The following is a 24,050-nucleotide window of genomic DNA, read 5'->3' on the forward strand; positions in this document are numbered from 1 at the left end:
GCTAGAGCAGACAGCTCTTGTTCTGTCATTTTGGGATCGTAAGAACACACTATTGTGATGGCAGGATCCAAAATGTTCTGTTTAATATTATAAACTTGGGGGGTTGAGCCCTGAATGCTGATTGGCTGACAGCTGTGGTATATCTGACCGTATACCATGGGTATGACAAAACATTTTTACTGCTCTAATTACGTTGGTGTTTTATTTTTTAAATTTAATTTAACCTTTATTTAACTCGGCAAGTCAGTTAAGAACAAATTCTTATTTTCAATGACGGCCTAGGAACAGTCGGTTAACTGCCTGTTCAGGGGCAGAACGACAGATTTGTACCTTGTCAGCTCAGGGATTCGAACTTGCAACCTTTCAGTTACTAGTCCAACGCTCTAACCACTAACCAGTTTATAATAGCAATAAGGCACCTCGGGGTTTGTGGTATATGGCCAATATAACATGACTAAAGGCTGTATCCAGGCACTAAGAACAGCCCTTAGCCGTGGTATATTGGCCCTTGTGCCTTATTGCTTTATGCCTTATTGCTTAATAATATAATATGTGATATCACGTTCAGTACACAATACGATTTTAAATCCAAAGGTCTTTATAATATGCCTCAATCCTTTAAACTGAATACATTTCTGTAGAGACAAACTTCCCAAACCTTGAAATATGTGTTCACAATCCACAGTGCCAGGTTCAACAGAAATGTTAGCTGCCATATGGCATTAGAATCTTTCCAAATTTACAATTGCTTGAGATAAACAATTAGTTCCTCACACGCAACAGCTGTGCAACTAGAGATTGTTGAATCGATGTCTGCATTCCAAATGGCATCCTATTTCCTACATAGTGCACTATGTAAGGAATAGAGTGGAATTTGGGATGCAGATGCTGTCCACCGCCCCTATACCTGCTCCTATCAGGGAGCTGTCCATGGTCCCTATACCTCCACATAATAAGGAGCTGTCCATGGTCCCTATACCTCCACATAATAAGGAGCTGTCCATGGTCCCTATACCTCCACATAATAAGGAGCTGTCCATGGTCCCTATACCTCCACATAATAAGGAGCTGTCCATGGCGCCTGTACCTCCACATAATAAGGAGCTGTCCATGGTCCCTGTACCACCTGTTGGGGAGCTGTCCATGGTCCCTTTACCTCCTCCTGCCAGGCAGCTGTCCATGGTCCCTATACCTCCTCATGTCAGGGAGCTGTCAATGGCCCCTGTACCTCCTCCTGTTAGGGAGCTGTCCATGGTCCCTGTACCTCCTCCTGTCAGGGAGCTGTCCATGGCCCCTGTACCTCCTCCTGTCAGGGAGCTGTCCATGGTCCCTGTACCTCCTCCTGTCAGGGAGCTCTCCATGGACCCTGTACCTCCTCCTGTTAGTGAGTTGTCCATGGACCCTGTACCTCCTCCTGTCAGGGAGCTGTCCATGGTCCCTGTACCTCCACTTAATAAGGAGCTCTCCATGGTCCCTATACCTCTCCCTGTTAGGGAGCTGTGCATGGACTAGAATACTAGGAGTAATTTAATAGGATCTCAATGGTTCCAAACACATTTTTTGTTGTTGCAGCTGTGGTTGTGAGCATATTGCTGCAAATGTGTCTTCTGTCCATGGTGCTGAATATGTACTAATGGGTACTGCTGCAGCTGTGGCTGGTATGAAGCAGGTAGATGGCCTGGTGCTGTGCTGTGGCTGGTATGAAGCAGGTAGATGATCGTGGTGCTGTGGCTGGTATGAAGCAGGTAGATGACTGTGGTGCTGTGGCTGGTATGAAGCCACAGATGGATCATGGTGCTGCAGCTGTGGCTGGTATGAAGCAAGTAGATGATCGTGGTGCTGCAGCTGTAGGATCGTTACTATCTGGGCAAAGTCAAAACCCCACCTATTTCTATAATTTATCTTCTTAAATTTTGATTTTAAAACTAACTCTAACCTTAACCACACATCTAAAATTAAATGAAGACTAAAAGGCACGTTTTTGTTTTACTAAATTTTTTATGATATATAGCCCGTTTTGGAACCAAGCTGTGGGAGCTGCTGTAGCAAGGGCAGCCGTCCATGGTGCTGAAGAGGCTGGGGTCTGATGCCACAGCTGTGGCTTGTATAACCGCTGCTGTCCATGGTGCTGAAGGGGCTAGGGTCTGCTGCCACAGCTGTGGTTTGTATAGGGGTTGCTGTCCATGCTCTTGCACAGCAGGTAGTCTGTACTGGTGCCTTGTCAGAGGTTGCTGTCCATGGTGTTGCAGTGCTGAATCCCTCAGGGGTCATGTCCAGGGTGGTGCTGAAGGGACAGCTCCCAGCTGTGTCTCTGCGGGCTTGCATACACTCTCATGGCACCACAGTCACTAAATCATCATTCCGTTTTTTGCTATTGCTAAATAGACCTAGGGATATGATTATATTTTGAGAGCACAGAGACGAGCACAGTATAGCTCATAAACACAGGGACTCACAGCATAGCATTCATCCATTACATATAATCCATATATTTTATCCATATATATATATATATTATGGATCATATATATATATATATATATATATATATATATATATATATATATATATATATATATATATATATATAATCCATAGCCATAGCTGTGGATATTGCATCTACTGCAGCCTGTCATGTGGATCGGATCATATAAATGAGAGAGACAGCTTCGACCAGACACACAGTGTCCACCCTCTCGACTCCCAGCAGGCAGGCAGCGCAAATGTGCATCACAAACCATTTTAGAAACGGTTCGCTGCACCTCAACCCCATAACAGACAAAGTGTGTCATACCCGTGCCCCGGTGCCCGGTCATAATCTAGTAGTGGAGGCATATGCTTTATTAAACTAGCTGCCATCTCAACTGTCAAGCGTCTTTATATAATATAGAACCCACAAACTCATCTCTGGACCTCGCCAGTTCCAATGCGTATTTTTTAGTGTTCCCTTCTAATCAGGGACTAATTTAGACCTGGCTACCAGGTGTGTGCAATTAATTATCAGGTAGGAAAAACAGCAGGCTCCGGACCTCGTAGGGTAAGAATATGTAGAATATCTATAGGCTATCCATTCACCGCCTGCGGGCAATGATGGATTCGATAACCGTCGAGCGCTTTAGCAAGCAGCAAGAAGTAACCTAACAGATGTAGCTTAATTGCGTGCGCAATATTTCGACAAATTGTATGTTGGCCAGGAACATTACGAGCACTAACTGCGCAAAAACACGTATAACGCTCCCCAAGTTAGTCCACTTAGCTGAAGTCAGTGGATCTATTTAATGGTATACGAACGCGGGTAACGGACCTTTAGGTAGCCTAACTCACTCCTCACTCAACCCATACTGTCTGACGACAAGGAGTATGCTGCTAAACCACTGACATGCCAGACAGTAACATAACCCTTTGAATGTGTGTGGGGGAAGCCCTCCATGATCGTTTCACTTTTTAGTTCAGTCAACCTTCATGTCCGCCCTTGAAGCAAACTCTCCAGTTGCCTGTTCCAGTCTCCGGCGCTTTTCGAAACCACGGTTCAGCGGACTGTACAACTAACCAACCACATAACGCTCTTATGCCTGTGTTTAACCATTCAGATGTTCGGGTATGACTTCCACAGTAATAATCACTGAACCAATTCTCACCCTTTGTATGGTTATAGACTCAGAGGAAACAGTACATGTTTGGTGTATGTTTGGTCATTATTATCAAATTTCCTCTTGTTCCATTAGGACTAAGAACTTAGAGTTGCACACTTTACAGATACAATGCATTGTAAAAACAAAGCGAGCTGATATTGTCTCTGTTACGATCAATTCGGTTTATTTATTTGGCAATGCGCAATGAACTCGTATTATGGTTGAACAAAAGTAAAAATGTTACGAAAACAAAGTTATACCATTAACTTAGTAGACTCAATTAGATATATTCTTACCTCGAAGCATATTAACAAATTATGAACTTAAGTGAAAAGTTTGCCATATTTAGGTCAACGTCGAAAACCCCGACTGTTCTGAAGTCCCCGCCACACAACATTTAGAACGGATGAAGTGGTATAGCTTGACTAAACTGCTCAACAATACCCCCAAATCATTCGATGAACATAAACATGCATACCTAATAGTGTTTTGACCTAAATACAAGAAACAACTACATACACAGTCGTGAAGAGGAGGGAGGATATGTTCTGTAGGCTACTTTGCATAAGAACAGAAGAAGACACTAATTACTACAGACAGAGGCGAATTTCAGACATTGTCTCAAAACAGCACACAAAACACCTGCCACATCAGCAAAAAAAGTAGAAGAAATCTATAAAAAAAATATGAAAATATCCTTGTTTCAAAATCATAAGGAGGGTAATTCCACTATCCGCTTATAAATGTCCCATGATGATAGAATATAAGGTTTTTTATTGTCCTGCGCGCGCCAGCTCATCCGTCTTTGCAGCCAAAATACCCCAATATTCCAACAACGAATGGTAAACCCCAACCCAACGTGCCGGTTCGTCTGGAGCAGTAGCCTGTCTGTCTGGGCAGTGGGCACAAAACCTCGGGTCCAAGTCCAAGGGAACATCCCCATGCCTTGAATTAAGGGAAGGCTATGTAAGAGTGTCAGAGGGTGGGGGTGGGAAAGTGGTATACCAGACGCAGCAAGAAAACGTCCATACGTGCTTTATCTTAGTGGCTGTGACGTGATATTGCAGCTCCAGTCCTAAGCAGGGTGAGCGAGCAGAGCGGTTTCTATCTCTCCTCCATACTTACTCAGTATTCAAACATCCGTCCGCTAAGGATTTTTTTGGACTACTTGCTGCCTCGTCTTGATAGGCTAATATATCTGGAGAAAAGACACGAAGGGACCCATCGACGATCCATAGAGGTATACCTTCACGGTAATTTGGTAGATTTGTGTCCCCCCAATTATTCTACTATTCCTCTATTGGGCTGTCGCGAGTTGTTTCGCTTCTCACTGGGTCCGTTTTGATGGAAAAAAGCGACGCGGAGGAGATGATCCAGACGGGAGTCTAACGCATTTTTTTTGTCCATTGACGATCATCTTGTTGCATTGGACTTCTATTGTGGGCTATGGGAAGTATCGATTCGCACGGAGACAGCACATTTTGCTCTTCATAAAGGATGTGGTCAAGTATTTTGGAAAAATAGCCATAGCTTCCGGAGTGTAAGGTAATTTTGGGGATAATATTAATTGCATTATTATTATTATTATTACTATGCTATTATGATTTTATGGCTGTAGACAGATAAAGCAGCCAGGCATTCAGATAATACCAACAGATTCCACGCCAGCTAGGCTACTGCAACGATCTCTGTTTAACCGATATAGCCTCGTCTGAAAGTTGAAATATTCCATCTCGATCAACATTTCTGTGGCTGCAGCATTGTATCTCTGTTTCGAATGAATAGGCTCTAACATGCGTCGAGGGATTCCAACCATGGGACGGACACACATAGACTACACTGGGTTGGAATAAGTTAACAGATGTATTTCTGTGCGCCTTTTATCAAAAATGGGCACAAATCTGGTTTTAGCGCCGTCTATGTGTCAGTGAATTGGGATTGAGTTGATATTTCATCATATTCACATCGCTTTGCAAAACAGGAGGAAAAACAACTTTAATTTGAGAGTAAAATAAGCGGATGTTTTTACATCCTCTACCAAATTGTAATCCTCGATAAGCGCTCAAACCATGTCCGTTTAGCAAAATGACTTCAGTTTTCAGAGAACGGCATGTACCCTATGAATCTTATAAACAGTGATAATGCAATAATGATCTATCCATTAGTGAGAATATTTGCAGATAAATAGCATTTAGGTACTATATGAACAGGTCCCAAACCAAAAGACAACATTCTGTCCATTTGGCAGCACAATATGCCATTATATTATATCGCATTCTTTGTCATTTTATCATGCATAACCTATACTAAATTAATTAGGTTTATACTCAAATTAGGTTTATAGTCCTCAATGTTTGAAATCTTACTATTCTCATGTTCTCAGAAGAATATTCTATAGACTTAATTCCACCGCCTACTCACACACCACTGTGACACTGCTCACAGCTGCAATGCCTGCAGGATTAATACAATCAGGACATCGCATGCATTCTCTCGCTCTCTCTCTCTCTCTCACCCTCTCTCCTTCTCTCGCGACTCGATACGTGATCCAGATCTGTCTATTAGTAGATGGAAGAACGTTACAGGTATCATTAGCTGCCTATAAGGGAGGAGAAGAAAGCCCATGTTGGTTATGTTAAGGAAATCGGGACTGGGGACACGATGCTGTATTTGTGTCAATGTGTGGGTTGGTTAATCTCCCACTGAGTCTTTATATGAAATAAGTGTATAATGGACTTCCAAACCAGTTCTTAGTCCACTATTGAATTGAGGAACGATACAGGTTGGATGGATGGGCGTGTAACATAGCCTACAGCATATCACGCAGTATGGTCTTGGATTCGGAAATAAATAAAATAAAATAGACACAGAATCAAAACCCTTTTTGGCAGGGACTTGGAATTCACCGAATACATAATTCAGTTCATTATTCTCATCGAAATTAACATCGATGGTTTAAAGCCCCTCTCCGCGATGCGTAATGGAGAACATAGTTGCGCAAAATGAGCTCACTTCCAATAAAATACCACATGCAGCCTATATGTCCCTCTCAGAGCAATATGATAACTGTTCACAATCACAGACCTCTCTTTCTTTGTGATGGACACACACATATGAACACGCGAGCCCCATCACGTTCGAAATATTACAAAGATGGACGGTTCCCTACTTCTGCCAATCGGTCCAATTAATTACAACTCAATAACGACTGACACGAGTTTCATTGATCCCTTATGCGGACTTCCCCAAATCAAGCGACCATAGCAACCACAAGGTGGCAGTGTTTGTCCAAAGTTTTATCTTTCTTGGAAAAGGCAACAAGGGAGAGGAGCAGGAGACTGCCCGCCGTAATGTAACAGTGGAACAGGAATGATGACGATTAGCCAGGTGTTTTCTAAGGCGGAAAAAGGTTGAGGCCTCACTATGAACTAAACGTTGGTATAATCAGATCACCCTGTATTAGGCCTACACAGGTTCATGCTGTTTACTGTTACTAACTGTGTCTTTAAGAGTCCTTGGTGTCATTTTTACATCTCTCCCCCTTGCAGGCCAAATGACATAGGATGAAGGCTATTCGTAACCAGTTGATTTATATATTTTCCACCTATCTCCTGGTTATGTTTGGATTAACTGGTGCACAAGACTACTGGTGTTCCACTTTGGTCAAGGGGGTCATATATGGATCTTACTCAGTGACTGAGATGTTTCCCAAGAACTACACAAACTGCACATGGACGTTGGAGAACCCTGACCCTACCAAATACAGCATTTACCTTAAACTATACAAACGAGACTTGAGCTGCTCCGAGTTCTCTTTGCTTGCTTATCAATTCGATCACTACTCGCACGAGAAGATCAATGAATTGCTGAAAAACAACGAGTCTATAGTGTACCTGTGTGATTCCAAGAATATGTATATATTTTTGCAGTATGACAAGAATTTCGTGCAGCTACGGAGGGTTTTCCCTTACGATTATAACGGATTGCAGAAGACGGACGAAGAGGAGATGTCTGTGGTGGAATTCTTGGTCTTGAACAAGGCGAGCCCCAGTCAATTTGGATGTCAGGTGCTGTGCACGTGGCTGGAAAACTGCCTGAAATCGGAGAAAGGAACTGTGGAATCATGTGGAATAGTGTATACGAAATGCACCTGTCCCCAGCACCTAGGCGACGGAGAATCAGAAAGTATGCTTTTGCTTAACAACGTGGTTTTGCCTTTAAATCCCCAAACTGAGGGATGCCTGACTCCACAAATCCGTGCTGGGCAGGTGTGCAACATCAGTGCAGAGGTTAAACGACCAGCAAAGGAGGGTGAGTAACCAGCCCCAAACATGCTGTATGTCTAACATACTGCAGTAATACTACAGTTCAATGAGCATTGTTTGTATGTATGCATATATAGATGAGCCAGCTGGGAGTTTGAGTCAACCTAGCTCTGGTCCAGGGCGTTAGTGCTTATTCTTCTACTAACCAAACATCCCTTGGTAGTGGAACGGACAATAACAACTTGGGCCAGAGCTAGAGTCAACTGTGCACGTCAATAGCCTCTTTTAACCCCTCTCTACCCCCCTACCTGTATAGTGCATGTCTGTCTACAGAGTTGGGTTGTGGGCCGTGAAACAAAAAACACACAGCTGACCTCACAATGCAATGCATCCCTACACCAAAGCTACAAGAGGAGCGGGTGTTGTACATGAGATACGTCTGGTCCATATTCCTCCACAGCCCAGCCCACCATCATGTATGCTGCTCATCTCTAATATACAATTATATTGCAATTATTGGTTGATAATGACCAGTGGTTTTCAGGCGTTGGTGATGTGTATCATCACCAATGACTATGGTAGTGTTTTCTCCTTCCCAGGACCATGGAGAGAGGAGCTGTGATGGTGTAGCAACTACATATTCACACTGAAGGAAATAAGAGAGCCATCCATAAATATCTAGTCTTTTAACACCATTGTAGATGACATCTCTCATTTGGATAGAACTACAGCAACACTGAAGCACTCAAAACCAATCCAACGTTCGGCTTAGCAGTTGTTCATTAAAATGAGTCTATGTAGTGTTTACAGACCTCCAATACTTATTAAAGGGATGATTGGAATATGCCTTTAAATTAGAACAGGAGATAGACTACGGAGTCAACGCATAGTCTTGACACAACAGAATACTATAGTCTAGAATAGTGAATACTGGGATACTGGATATATTCTAAAATATTCTATAATACTGGTCTATAATACAGAACACTGGAATACTGGATATATTCTAGAATATTCTATAATACTGGTCTATAGTACAGAACACTGGAATACTGGATATATTGTAGAATATTCTATAATACTGGTCTATAGTAGAGAACACTGGAATACTGGATATATTCTAGATCATTCCAGCATACTGATCTAGAATACATAACACTGCATCAGAAACTCCCAAACATGGAAATCAGAATGAATAGAATGGACTTGGAAGCTCTAACCCTGGCAATTGACTTGTAAACTCATGGGCACACTCACAATGGCTGCCTGGTATTATGATGCAATCATTTCCATGGTCTTTTGGAATGTCCTATCAGCTGATGCTGGATTGCCATGGTAATGTAGAATGTTCATTCAAACGATGTTAAATGATGTGGCTGGCTCATGTAATGGAATGTATTTTTTGTAATGTCAGTTGAATTGACTCAACAAATCACAGTACAGATTGAAGGTTACACTTTCTGCTTTTACTTCCTGGCATGGGCACACTCAAACATCCACCAATTATGTCACCATTGACTTGAATGGAGACACTCTTTCTATTCATTGTTATTTCTATGCTCCCAAAACCATTCTCTCAGATTCTAGTCTGTTCTTGGTCCTGTTTATACAGTATACGGTGTTAGACTTTCAACATTACTCCAAAAATATTGCACACCCGCCCGTGCTTGACAAGGCCTTTGTTTTGGAATATAGCTAACATAATACCAAGCTCTCTTCCCTTGCTTTTTAAATGATGAATAATCTCTCCCCCAGATGCCTGGGTTGCAGATGACCAGATCTCTTCAGCTTTTCATTTATTGTCAAGGGTTAGAAAGAAAACTCAGAAGTGGTATTTCTTTACTGTTCTTTCTCCCACAACCACACAGTATCTATCTGCATCGGCCTGTCACCATTTCAGCTTACGCTGGCAAGTGTGACAAATGCCCTTAATTGCTTCCGGAGGATTCCATCCTTTTTCTTCAAATACCCCATGAAACTGTCACCATGTAGTGAAATCCCACACACTCACTGTTTGCTAGTTTATTCTACGTAGTATTAGTAACTCACACTGAGATACACAGAAACACAGATAGAGACAGAATAAAGACACACACACATACACACACAGGCACACACACACGCACGTACGCACACACACACAGAGACACAGATAGAGACAGAATAAAGACACACACACACACACACAGGCACACGCACGCACACACACAGAGACACAGACAGACAGACCCCCCCACCACACACACACACACACACACACAGCCCACACACACACAGACAGACAGACCCCCCCCACACACACACACACAGCCCACACACACACACACAGACTTATTTTAGAGTATCTGTTGCATAATAAATACATGTATCAAGCCTTAATGTTTAGGAGCCACTTCAAAAGAGTGTTGTGATGACTCAACCAAATCCTGTATATGTGGAGAGGAGAGATAAGAGCACAGAGGTGTGGTGGCAGATTTACAACGTGTGTGTGTGTGTGTGTGAGGTGTGGTGACAGATTCAGAGGGAGACACAGTAAAGAGGGAGTCATTCCGGCACAGTGATCCAAGCAGAATGAATCACACATTACACTTTGAAAAAACACACAACAGAAAATAATGAACCAATGTTATAGCAGCGATCCCCCTTTGGAAACAGTCACAGATGGAACCACGTGTCAAATAATACAACCTTAGGGGATCAATTAGCAGCTTTCTGATCAAACAGAATGTAGAACCGTAGAACCTTACATAGAATGACTGAATGGAGTTCAGTTGAGTTCAGCTGGTTTCTGGTTCTCCCTGGTTCTTCTTGGTTCTCCACTCCTCATCACACAGAACATAGATCACAGAACATGGAACATAGAACCTCACAATAACTGCATGGAGTTAAGTTGAGTCTAGCTGGTCCGTCTCTGGTATTCCCTGGTTCTCCACTCCTGATCAAACGGAACATAGAACATAGATACTCACATAGAACGACTGCATGGAGTTTAGTTGAGTTGAGCCGGTCTCTGTGATTCTCCCCCTTGGCCTTTGCTCCCGTGCAAATAGAAAACAGAGCATTTTGTGCAGCCTGGTTGGCAGAAAGGATTGCTTTGAGTGTATGCAAATGAGATGTTCCGTTTCTTTCTCTGTTCGTAAAACATTAGTGAGTATAGAAGGTCCTTGTCATTGACCATGGGACCACGTGACATTGTAGGAACTGGGTATTGTCGTTGGAGTAGAAGGCTGTATTGGTGTGTAGGTGGTCGTAGGGATATCATAGGGGATTAGGTCATGATATATATTAGATATTCGTAGGGATATCATAGGGGATTAGGTCATGATATATATTAGATATTCGTAGGGATATCATAGGGGATTAGGGCATGATGTATATTAGATATTCGTAGGGATATCATAGGGGATTAGGGCATGATATATATTAGATATTCTTAGGGATATCATAGGGGATTAGGTCATGATATATATTAGATATTCTTAGGGATATCATAGGGGATTAGGTCATGATATATATTAGATATTCGTAGGGATATCATAGGGGATTAGGTCATGATGTATATTAGATATTCTTAGGGATATCATAGGGGATTAGGGCATGATGTATATTAGATATTCTTAGGGATATCATAGGGGATTAGGTCATGATATATATTAGATATTCTTAGGGATATCATAGGGGATTAGGGCATGATGTATATTAGATATTCTTAGGGATATCATAGGGGATTAGGTCATGATATATATTAGATATTCTTAGGGATATCATAGGGGATTAGGTCATGATATATATTAGATATTCTTAGGGATATCATAGGGGATTAGGTCATGATGTATATTAGATATTCTTAGGGATATCATAGGGGATTAGGTCATGATATATATTAGATATTCTTAGGGATATCATAGGGGATTAGGTCATGATATATATTAGATATTCTTAGGGATATCATAGGGGATTAGGGCATGATATATATTAGATATTCTTAGGGATATCATAGGGGATTAGGTCATGATATATATTAGATATTCGTAGGGATATCATAGGGGATTAGGTCATGATATATATTAGATATTCTTAGGGATATCATAGGGGATTAGGTCATGATATATATTAGATATTCGTAGGGATATCATAGGGGATTAGGTCATGATATATATTAGATATTCTTAGGGATATCATAGGGGATTAGGTCATGATATATATTAGATATTCTTAGGGATATCATAGGGGATTAGGGCATGATATATATTAGATATTCTTAGGGATATCATAGGGGATTAGGTCATGATATATATTAGATATTCGTAGGGATATCATAGGGGATTAGGTCATGATATATATTAGATATTCGTAGGGATATCATAGGGGATTAGGTCATGATATATATTAGATATTCGTAGGGATATCATAGGGGATTAGGTCATGATATATATTAGATATTCGTAGGGATATCATAGGGGATTAGGGCATGATGTATATTAGATATTCTTAGGGATATCATAGGGGATTAGGTCATGATATATATTAGATATTCTTAGGGATATCATAGGGGATTAGGTCATGATATATATTAGATATTCGTAGGGATATCATAGGGGATTAGGTCATGATATATATTAGATATTCTTAGGGATATCATAGGGGATTAGGTCATGATATATATTAGATATTCTTAGGGATATCATAGGGGATTAGGGCATGATGTATATTAGATATTCTTAGGGATATCATAGGGGATTAGGGCATGATATATATTAGATATTCTTAGGGATATCATAGGGGATTAGGTCATGATATATATTAGATATTCTTAGGGATATCATAGGGGATTAGGGCATGATATATATTAGATATTCTTAGGGATATCATAGGGGATTAGGTCATGATATATATTAGATATTCTTAGGGATATCATAGGGGATTAGGTCATGATATATATTAGATATTCGTAGGGATATCATAGGGGATTAGGGCATGATATATATTAGATATTCTTAGGGATATCATAGGGGATTAGGGCATGATGTATATTAGATATTCTTAGGGATATCATAGGGGATTAGGTCATGATGTATATTAGATATTCTTAGGGATATCATAGGGGATTAGGTCATGATATATATTAGATATTCTTAGGGATATCATAGGGGATTAGGGCATGATATATATTAGATATTCTTAGGGATATCATAGGGGATTAGGTCATGATATATATTAGATATTCTTAGGGATATCATAGGGGATTAGGGCATGATATATATTAGATATTCTTAGGGATATCATAGGGGATTAGGTCATGATGTATATTAGATATTCGTAGGGATATCATAGGGGATTAGGGCATGATATATATTAGATATTCTTAGGGATATCATAGGGGATTAGGTCATGATATATATTAGATATTCTTAGGGATATCATAGGGGATTAGGGCATGATATATATTAGATATTCGTAGGGATATCATAGGGGATTAGGGCATGATATATATTAGATATTCTTAGGGATATCATAGGGGATTAGGGCATGATATATATTAGATATTCGTAGGGATATCATAGGGGATTAGGGCATGATATATATTAGATATTCGTAGGGATATCATAGGGGATTAGGGCATGATGTATATTAGATATTCGTAGGGATATCATAGGGGATTAGGGCATGATATATATTATAGCCACATTCATCGCCGTCCATCGTTAGCTGTGCACCATATTCTGATTTTAAAAACATCTCAAATACTAGATCATGAGCGTAGCCTTATTAAACATGGAGTGCCAAGTAGTGTTTCTAACGTGTCTGCTCTATAACTTCAATCTCTATCCTGTGTTGTTGTCAACGGTGGACGTGTGTAATGAAAAATGGGATTAAGTATGAGTATCTCAAGGGTGACAAAACTATTGAGAAGAGCTGTGTCACTGTGGACGACATCACCCCACATCGTCCTAATGTGTCCATGGAGTCAGATCTCTTCTCCAAATGCAGCATTTGACATTGTTCGATCAACATGTTTATAACAGTTTAAAAGCAACAGCTTATTTTTTTAATGAAGATTTTCTTCTAGCATCTATTTATAGTTCAGCAGGGTTGGTGTGTGTTTTTCCTGGGTGTGTGTTTAAGTGTGTGTGTTTGTATGTGTGTTTGTGTGTGTGTGTACTTGTGTGTGGCAGAGAGAGGTTGAATTTAATTCCATTTTTATCTGGATAACCACTGGATTTAAAAGAGTACATAGTATATGTCCCAAATGGCACCCTATTCCCTATATAGTGCACTACTTTTGACCAGAGGACACAGGGTATCCCATAGGAAACCGGGTGTCATGTGGGACACAGCCCGAGTCTCCTGTGGCAGCAAAACAGTGTTAAGTTGTTTGTGCGTGTGCGTGTGTGTGTATGTGTGCAGCAACACAAACTGGGGGTTCTTTCCTGCTCCTGATGAGGAATCATATCCGTGACTAAAGCATGGACAAGGCCTACTCTGACATCCACACGCGGCATGGTAGAGGTTGACCCGGCATGGCAGAGGTTGACCCGGCATGGCAGAGGTTGACCCGGCATGGCAGAGGTTGACCCGGCATGGCAGAGGTTGACCCGGCATGGCAGAGGTTGACCCGGGATGACAGAGGTTGACCCGGCATGGCAGAGGTTGTCTGCCTCTCATATGGTCCCGTACCCACTATGTAGTGCACTACTTTTGACCTGAGCGCTATGGGAATCCCTATGGGCCCTGGTCAAATGTAGTGCACTACACTATATTGGGAATATGGTTCCATTTGGGATGCAAACCCTGTCTGGCTAACCTGTTTTATTTATTTAACCTTTATTTAATAATCTAGGCAAGTCAGTCACAAATAAATTCTTATTTACAATGACGGCCAATCAGAAGGCAGAAGACGGGTGCTGGGATTAAAAATAACAATACAGGACAAAACACACATCACGACAAAACACACATCACGACAAGAGAGATAACACACTGCATAAAGAGAGACAACACACTGCATAAAGAGAGACAACACACTGCATAAAGAGAGACAACACACTGCATAAAGAGAGACAACACACTGCATAAAGAGAGACAACACACTGCATAAAGAGAGACAACACACTGCATAAAGAGAGACAACACACTGCATAAAGAGAGACAACACACTGCATAAAGAGAGACAACACACTGCATGAAGAGAGACAACACACTGCATAAAGAGAGACAACACACTGCATAAAGAGAGACAACACACTGCATAAAGAGAGACAACACACTGCATAAAGAGAGACAACACACTGCATAAAGAGAGACAACACACTGCATAAAGAGAGACACCACCATATAAAGAGAGACAACACACTGCATAAAGAGAGACAACACACTGCATAAAGAGAGACAACACACTGCATAAAGAGAGACACCACCATATAAAGAGAGACAACACACTGCATGAAGAGAGACAACACACTGCATAAAGAGCGACAACACACTGCATGAGGAGAGACAACACACTGCATAAAGAGAGACAACACACTGCATGAAGAGAGACAACACACTGCATAAAGAGAGACAACACACTGCATAAAGAGAGACAACACACTGCATAAAGAGAGACAACACACTGCATAAAGAGAGACAACACACTGCATAAAGAGAGACAACACACTGCATAAAGAGAGACACCACCATATAAAGAGAGACAACACACTGCATGAAGAGAGACAACACACTGCATAAAGAGAGACAACACACTGCATGAAGAGAGACAACACACTGCATAAAGAGAGACAACACACTGCATGAAGAGAGACAACACACTGCATAAAGAGAGACAACACACTGCATAAAGAGAGACAACACACTGCATAAAGAGAGACAACACACTGCATAAAGAGAGACACCACCATATAAAGAGAGACAACACACTGCATGAAGAGAGACAACACACTGCATAAAGAGAGACAACACACTGCATAAAGAGAGACAACACACTGCATAAAGAGAGACAACACACTGCATAAAGAGAGACAACACACTGCATAAAGAGAGACACCACCATATAAAGAGAGACAACACACTGCATGAAGAGAGACAACACACTGCATAAAGAGCGACAACACACTGCATGAGGAGAGACAACACACTGCATAAAGAGAGACAACACACTGCATGAAGAGAGACAACACACTGCATAAAGAGAGACAACACACTGCATAAAGAGAGACAACACACTGCATAAAGAGAGACAACACACTGCAGAAAGAGAGACAACACACTGCATAAATAGAGACAACACACTGCATAAAGAGAGACAACACACTGCATAAAGAGAGACAACACACTGCATAAAGAGAGACAACACACTGCATAAAGAGAGACAACACACTGCATAAAGAGAGACAACACACTGCATGAAGAGAGACAACACACTGCATAAAGAGAGACAACACACTGCATGAAGAGAGACAACACACTGCATAAAGAGAGACAACACACTGCATAAAGAGAGACAACACACTGCAGAAAGAGAGACAACACACTGCATAAAGAGAGACAACACACTGCATAAAGAGAGACAACACACTGCATAGAGACAACACACTGCATGAAGAGAGACAACACACTGCATAAAGAGAGACAACACACTGCATGAAGAGAGACAACACACTGCATAAAGAGAGACAACACACTGCATAAAGAGAGACAACACACTGCATAAAGAGAGACAACACACTGCAGAAAGAGAGACAACACACTGCATAAAGAGAGACAACACACTGCATAAAGAGAGACAACACACTGCATAAAGAGAGACAACACACTGCATAAAGAGAGACAACACACTGCATAAAGAGAGACAACACACTGCATGAAGAGAGACAACACACTGCATGAAGAGAGACAACACACTGCATAAAGAGAGACAACACACTGCATGAAGAGAGACAACACACTGCATAAAGAGAGACAACACACTGCATGAAGAGAGACAACACACTGCATGAAGAGAGACAACACACTGCATAAAGAGAGACAACACACTGCATAAAGAGAGACAACACACTGCAGAAAGAGAGACAACACACTGCAGAAAGAGAGACAACACACTGCAGAAAGAGAGACAACACACTGCATAAATAGAGACAACACACTGCATAAAGAGAGACAACACACTGCATAAAGAGAGACAACACACTGCATAAAGAGAGACAACACACTGCATGAAGAGAGACAACACACTGCATAAAGAGAGACAACACACTGCATGAAGAGAGACAACACACTGCATAAAGAGAGACAACACACTGCATAAAGAGAGACAACACACTGCATAAAGAGAGACAACACACTGCATAAATAGAGACAACACACTGCATAAAGAGAGACAACACACTGCATAAAGAGAGACAACACACTGCATAAAGAGAGACAACACACTGCATAAAGAGAGACAACACACTGCATAAAGAGAGACAACACACTGCATGAAGAGAGACAACACACTGCATGAAGAGAGACAACACACTGCATAAAGAGAGACAACACACTGCATAAAGAGAGACAACACACTGCATGAAGAGAGACAACACACTGCATAAAGAGAGACAACACACTGCATAAAGAGAGACAACACACTGCATAAAGAGAGACAACACACTGCAGAAAGAGAGACAACACACTGCATAAAGAGAGACAACACACTGCATAAGAGACAACAACATAGCATGGCAGCAACACTGGCTGATCTGTTCTTTAATGCCTTAACCTGTCAGACGGAAATCAATATCAGAGGTGGTTAGTTTAGGCCCAAGATGAATCCAAGCTAGACCTCGATGCAGAATGACCTAATGCTTTGGGGATGTTAATTGTGATGGTGCTGAAGACAATAAAAACATATTATATACGTACATTAGTTGATTAAAACATTACTGCAGTGTTCATTTGTTGATTCATATCTACTCTTTCCACATTAATGGTGAATGATTGTTGCTTGTATAGCAGAATCAGTTGTGGAGGTAAATGTTATTGCATGACATTGCTGTCTGTCCACAACAGATGTTTATTTTTAACTATGAGGTTACCTGTTGTTTTTGGATGGTAGATGCTCTTATAACATGACTTATCCAAGCAGAATGCTTTAATGGTGATAATTCTACATACTATTGACAACAATTAAAACTATATATAGATGTAGTATCTTAATTTGAGCCAGTTTGCTACAGCAGGCAAATAATCCTGCAGCAACAAGAAATATGAATTATTACGTAGACTGTAAATCAATGGACATTTTGGTAGGGGTTGATACATTTTTTAAAAGGAAAATCAAGTCTGAAATGTCAAAGTGGAAATTGCAACCTCAGAAGCCCTTTAATAACTCAAATACACCTCAAATACACCAGAAGTGTATTAATTTGATTTGACTACAATTTGATTTGAAGTTGTACATTTCCTGCATTGCAGAAAAGTTCTCCTGCAACAAGGTGATCAAATTAAGATCCACACACAAAAAAATATAACAAAATATGCTGTATCTTCCTGAACACATCTTCAGGAAATAATTAACCAACTTAAATTATATTAAATGATAATGTCGTCAAAGTTGGACTTTTGATAAAGTTCAAGAAGTTGTGAATATAAACTGTAAGTTATTTTCTTATCCTGCTAATATGATTCATTTGGGTGTAAATGTCTAGTAAAGTGTGTACTGTACAGTCTGTCATGTGTTTTCTGTTGTCCAGGACAGCAGCTGTGTTGTACTGTACAGTCTGTCATGTGTTTTCTGTTGTCCATGACAGCAGCTGTGTTGTACTGTACAGTCTGTCATGTGTTTTCTGTTGTCCAGGACAACAGCTGTGTTGTACTGTACAGTCTGTCATGTGTTTTCTGTTGTCCAGGACAGCAGCTGTGTTGTACTGTACAGTCTGTCATGTGTTGTCTGTTGTCCAGGACAGCAGCTGTGTTGTACTGTACAGTCTGTCATGTGTTTTCTGTTGTCCAGGACAGCAGCTGTGTTGTACTGTACAGTCTGTCATGTGTTTTCTGTTGTCCAGGACAGCAGCTGTGTTGTACTGTACAGTCTGTCATGTGTTTTCTGTTGTCCAGGACAGCAGCTGTGTTGTACTGTACAGTCTGTCATGTGTTGTCTGTTGTCCAGGACAGCAGCTGTGTTGTACTGTACAGTCTGTCATGTGTTTTCTGTTGTCCAGAACAGCAGCTGTGTTGTACTGTACAGTCTGTCATGTGTTTTCTGTTGTCCAGGACAGCAGCTGTGTTGTACTGTACAGTCTGTCATGTGTTTTCTGTTGTCCAGGACAGCAGCTGCGTTGTACTGTACAGTCTGTCATGTGTTTTCTGTTGTCCAGGACAGCAGCTGTGTTGTACTGTACAGTCTGTCATGTGTTTTCTGTTGTCCAGGACAGCAGCTGTGTTGTACTGTAAAGTCTGTCATGTGTTTTCTGTTGTCCAGGACAGCAGCTGTGTTGTACTGTACAGTCTGTCATGTGTTTTCTGTTGTCCAGGACAGCAGCTGTGTTGTACTGTACAGTCTGTCATGTGTTTTCTGTTGTCCAGGACAGCAGCTGTGTTGTACTGTACAGTCTGTCATGTGTTTTCTGTTGTCCAGGACAGCAGCTGTGTTGTACTGTACAGTCTGTCATGTGTTTTCTGTTGTCCAGGACAGCAGCTGTGTTGTACTGTACAGTCTGTCATGTGTTTTCTGTTGTCCAGGACAGCAGCTGTGTTTGTACTGTACAGTCTGTCATGTGTTTTCTGTTGTCCAGGACAGCAGCTGTGTTGTACTGTACAGTCTGTCTTGTGTTTTCTGTTGTCCAGGACAGCAGCCAGCTGTGTTGTACTGTACAGTCTGTCATGTGTTTTCTGTTGTCCAGGACAGCAGCTGTGTTGTTCTGTGAAGTCTGTTGATGACGAGCCCATGGCGTTAGACAGACTCTGTCTTTGCTCTTTTTGTCTCACTGAGAATCTGCTATAGCTACAGAATAGTATCCATGTCTTCTGCATAGCCCTCATGTCAGTAGGGTTAAGAGCTTTTCGCACTACTGAGCCGAACCAAGCCGAGCCAAACAAGGCTGTACTGAGCTGGCTTGGTTACACAGCCACCATAGTTTCTGGAATCCTGCTGAAAGGACAATGTGAACTAAAAAATTCCAGCCAATACAGTCTGGTTTCACACACTATACTGAAACATGTGTTAGTGGCTAGAGCCAGCCCTCTCTAGAGTTAGACAAACAATTTGGCACCCTATTCCTTAACTAGTGCACTACTTTTGACCCCTATCAAATAAAATCAAATGTATTTATATAGCCCTTCGTACATCAGCTGATATCTCAAAGTGCTGTACAGAAACCCAGCCTAAAACCCCAAACAGCAAACAATGCAGGTGTAGAAGCACGGTGGCTAGGAAAAACTCCCTATCTAGTGCACTATGCCCCCTAGGGCTACCGTCAAATGTAGTGCACCTTATAAGGGATTGGGTGCCATTTGGGATGCAAGCATCTCTCCAGGATAGCAACCAGGTCCCGCTGTCTGCCTTCACTCTTCCTTCTCTGTCACTTCTTCCACTGCAGGCATTTTTGACACTGAAATAAAAAGCTCAAAATCAACCCCGGAGTCTAAATTGTGCCACTTAAATTTCTGGCTGCTGCAACTGCACCAGAGGATCAACATCTTGAGGCATTGTCTCATTATTACATGGCTGGGCTCATTTAACTAGCATCGCCACCGTTGGCCATCAGACGTTATTTCTTGCGTCCCAAATGGCACCCTATACCCGAAGTAGTGCACTACTTGACCACAGTGAGCCCCATAGGATTCTGTGCTGCTTTCAACTTCAATAATTGGCATCTTAAGTGCCCCTATTGTGTGAGAGAATTGACGTGTCGTTCTGTACTCGGAGGGCGAACGGAAGGCTGAATAGCTTAGGACATTTAATATAAGGTCACCAGCAAACCAAGAGGCTTCTGATACAGCATGTTTAGCATGTGACAACATAATGATGTTATTTTTTGGTTCTGAATTGGAGGATTTATAATAACCAGATTAGAGTGAGGAGGGAGAAGGAAGGAGAGAGAGGGAGAGAAGAAAGGGAGCGAGAGGGAGAGAGAGAGAGAGGGGGAGAGAGAGAGAGGGGGAGAGAGGGAGGGAGAGAGAGAGAAGGAGAGGGGGAGAGAGAGAGGGAGGGAGAGAGAGAGAAGGGGATGGAGAAAGAGAGAGAGAGAGAGAGAGAGAGAGAGAGAGAGAGAGAGAGAGAGAGAGAGAGAGAGAGAGAGAGAGAGAGAGAGAGAGGGAGGGAGAGAGAGAGAGAGAGAGAGAGAGAGAGGGGGAGAGAGAGGAAGCGAGAGAGAGAAAGGCAGGGAGAGAGAGACAGAGAGAAGAGGATGGAGAGAGAGAGAGAGGGGAGAGAGAGAGGGAGGGAGAGAGAGAGAAGGGGAGAGAGAGAGATAGAGGGAGAGAGAGAGATAGAGGGGGAGAGAGAGAGGGAGGGAGAGAGAGAGAGGGAGGGAGAGAGAGAGAGAAGGGGAGGGAGAGAGAGAGAGATAGAGGGGGAGGGAGAGAAAGAGGGAGAGAAGAAAGGGAGGAACAATGAAATGGTTACAAGCAGGTAAAGAGACGTTTGGAATATCCAGAGGTAAACTTCCACCACACCTCTGTCACGAAAAGTAAAAATACACTTCAGCTTTAAGAACACTGTGCAGCTTTAAAAACACAGTGTAACTTTAAAAAAACACTGTGCAGCTTTAAAAAACACTGCACCTTAAAAAAACACGGTGCAGCTTTACAAACACTGTGCAGCTTAGAAAAACACTGTGCAGCTTTACAAACACTGTGCAGCTTAGAAAAACACTGTGCAGCTTTAAAAACACTGTGCAGCTTTAAAAACACTGTGCAGCTTTAAAAACACAGTGCCGCTTTAAAAACACAGTGCCGCTTTAAAAACACAGTGCCGCTTTAAAAACACAGTGCCGCTTTGAAAACACAGTGCTGCTTTAAAAACACAGTGCTGCTTTAAAAACACAGTGCCGCTTTAAAAACACAGTGCCGCTTTAAAAACACAGTGTCGCTTTAAAAACACAGTGCCGCTTTAAAAACACAGTGCCGCTTTAAAAACACAGTGCTGCTTTAAAAACAGTGCCGCTTTAAAAACACAGTGCCGCTTTAAAAGCACAGTGTTGCTTTAAAAACACAGTGCCGCTTTAAAAACACAATGGCGCTTTAAAAACACAGTGCTGCTTTAAAGACACAGAAAGCTTTAGAAGGAGAGCACTGATTTACAAACACAGTGCCGCTTTAAAAACACAGTGGCACTTTAAAAACACAGTGCCGCTTTAGAAGGAGACCACTGCTTTATAAACACAGTGCAGCTTTAGAAGGAGAGCACTGCTTTATAAACACAGTGCAGCTTTAGAAGGAGAGCACTGCTTTATAAACACAGTGCAGCTTTAGAAGGAGAGCACTGCTTTATAAACACAGTGCAGCTTTAGAAGGAGAGCACTGCTTTATAAACACAGTGCAGCTTTAGAAGGAGAGCACTGCTTTATAAACACAGGGCAGCTTTAGAAGGAGAGCACTGCTTTATAAACACAGTGCAGCTTTAGAAGGAGAGCACTGCTTTATAAACACAGTGCAGCTTTAGAAGGAGAGCACTGCTTTATAAACACAGTGCAGCTTTAGAAGGAGAGCACTGCTTTATAAACACAGTGCAGCTTTAGAAGGAGAGCACTGCTTTATAAACACAGGGCAGCTTTAGAAGGAGAGCACTGCTTTATAAACACAGGGCAGCTTTAGAAGGAGAGCACTGCTTTATAAACACAGGGCAGCTTTAGAAGGAGAGCACTGCTTTATAAACACAGGGCAGCTTTAGAAGGAGAGCACTGCTTTATAAACACAGGGCAGCTTTAGAAGGAGAGCACTGCTTTATAAACACAGGGCAGCTTTAGAAGGAGAGCACTGCTTTATAAACACAGGGCAGCTTTAGAAGGAGAGCACTGCTTTAAAACACAGGGCAGCGTTAGAAGGGGACTGCAGCAGTACATCTTTGTTGTGACTTCATATCTCTCCTAGTTTGAATTAAAAGACTGGTGATTGGTTGTGAACTACCATTCTCATTAATTCCAGCACAATGTGAGATCCAGTTTATAATACTAGACTGTACAGAGAGAACCCTATAAATCCATTGCCAGATAGTTATGTTTTATGGTTTCTGACTAAGCTGAGCTACTGTACAGCGCCGTGTGGAAAATGGCAGTGGGGAGTTTTATTGGCAAATGAAGTGTGTGAGGGAGGCAGCGCTCTAATGCACTGTCACCTGCCAAAGTCCTGGGCTGTCTGTGTCCCAAATGGTACCTATTCCCTTTAGAGTACACTACTATTGACCAGGACCCATAGACCGGGACCATAGGGCTCTGGTCAAAAGTTGTTCACTATATAGGCAGTAGGGCGCCATTTGGGATGCGTTCAGTGAGCTGAGCACTGCAGCAGTCTCCCTCAGCCTCCGTCTCAACAGCGTATAGTGAGGCCTTTTATTCACTTTGGATCTCAGTCAAGTCACTCAGTAGTCCCACTGCATTATGCTCACCCCTATTGTTCAGTACACTTGGAGGCCATTTTAGTTTCAATTCACTGGAGGAAGGAAGAAGAGGAAGGGCAGGCAGCTCAACAGTACCTGGATTCATTAGTTTTAGCCTCATAATGTCAGTTATGAGGACATGTTGACTGGTGCATGGTATGTCTTTCACTTGTCAATGTGCATGTTCACAGAATCACTTCTATTCCAGACAGAAGCATATTCTATCTAGTCGGTTTCTCTCTCCACGGCAGTGGTGAGAAAAGTACCCAATTGTCATACTTGAGTAAAAGTAAAGATACCTTAATAGAAAATGACTCAAGTAAAAGTGAAAGTCATCCGGTAAAATAGTAATTGAGTGAAAGTCTAAAAGTATTTGGTTTAAATATACTTAAATATCAAAAGTAAAAATTTAAATAATTTCAAATTCCTTATATTGTGCAAACCAGACGATACAGTTTTATAGTTTTTTAAATGTAGATAGCCAGAGGCACACTCCAACACCCAGACATCATTTACAAATTAAACATTAGTGAGTCTGCCAAATCAGATGCAGGATGAAGGACCAGGGATGTTCTC

At 41.7% G+C, this 24,050-nt stretch overlaps 1 protein-coding gene and 1 long non-coding RNA gene across 8 annotated transcripts; both read left to right on the plus strand.

Moving 5' to 3' along the window:
• Positions 1-4,617: 4,617 nt before the first annotated feature.
• Positions 4,618-7,951, plus strand: LOC118372712 (adhesion G protein-coupled receptor B3-like). Its single transcript, XM_035758674.2, has 2 exons — positions 4,618-5,177; positions 7,181-7,951. Exon 2 carries the CDS (start codon positions 7,196-7,198, stop codon positions 7,949-7,951), a length of 756 nt encoding a protein of 251 aa, XP_035614567.2. The 5' UTR covers positions 4,618-5,177; positions 7,181-7,195.
• A 3,276-nt stretch (positions 7,952-11,227) lies between these two features.
• Positions 11,228-12,867, plus strand: LOC127925613 (uncharacterized). Of its 7 annotated transcripts, XR_008121593.1 has the most exons (5): positions 11,297-11,353; positions 11,584-11,629; positions 11,906-11,951; positions 12,182-12,319; positions 12,412-12,499. It is a non-coding gene; the product is annotated as an uncharacterized LOC127925613 (long non-coding RNA). The 7 variants fall into 7 exon arrangements; XR_008121594.1 differs by lacking the exons at positions 11,584-11,629; positions 11,906-11,951; positions 12,412-12,499 and adding exons at positions 11,722-11,813; positions 12,780-12,867 and having other exon boundaries at positions 11,228-11,353; positions 12,228-12,319; XR_008121590.1 differs by lacking the exons at positions 11,584-11,629; positions 11,906-11,951 and adding an exon at positions 11,722-11,813 and having other exon boundaries at positions 11,228-11,353; positions 12,228-12,319.
• The last annotated feature ends 11,183 nt before the right edge of the window (positions 12,868-24,050 follow it).

The sequence above is a fragment of the Oncorhynchus keta genome, unplaced genomic scaffold (genome assembly GCF_023373465.1).
Source record: "Oncorhynchus keta strain PuntledgeMale-10-30-2019 unplaced genomic scaffold, Oket_V2 Un_contig_5924_pilon_pilon, whole genome shotgun sequence".
NCBI classification, from domain to species: Eukaryota; Metazoa; Chordata; class Actinopteri; order Salmoniformes; family Salmonidae; genus Oncorhynchus; species Oncorhynchus keta.

Bases quoted from the DNA above. Each gene is read 5' to 3' on its own strand.
- LOC118372712 (XM_035758674.2), top strand. From the start codon at position 7,196: ATGAAGGCTATTCGTAACCAGTTGATTTATATATTTTCCACCTATCTC.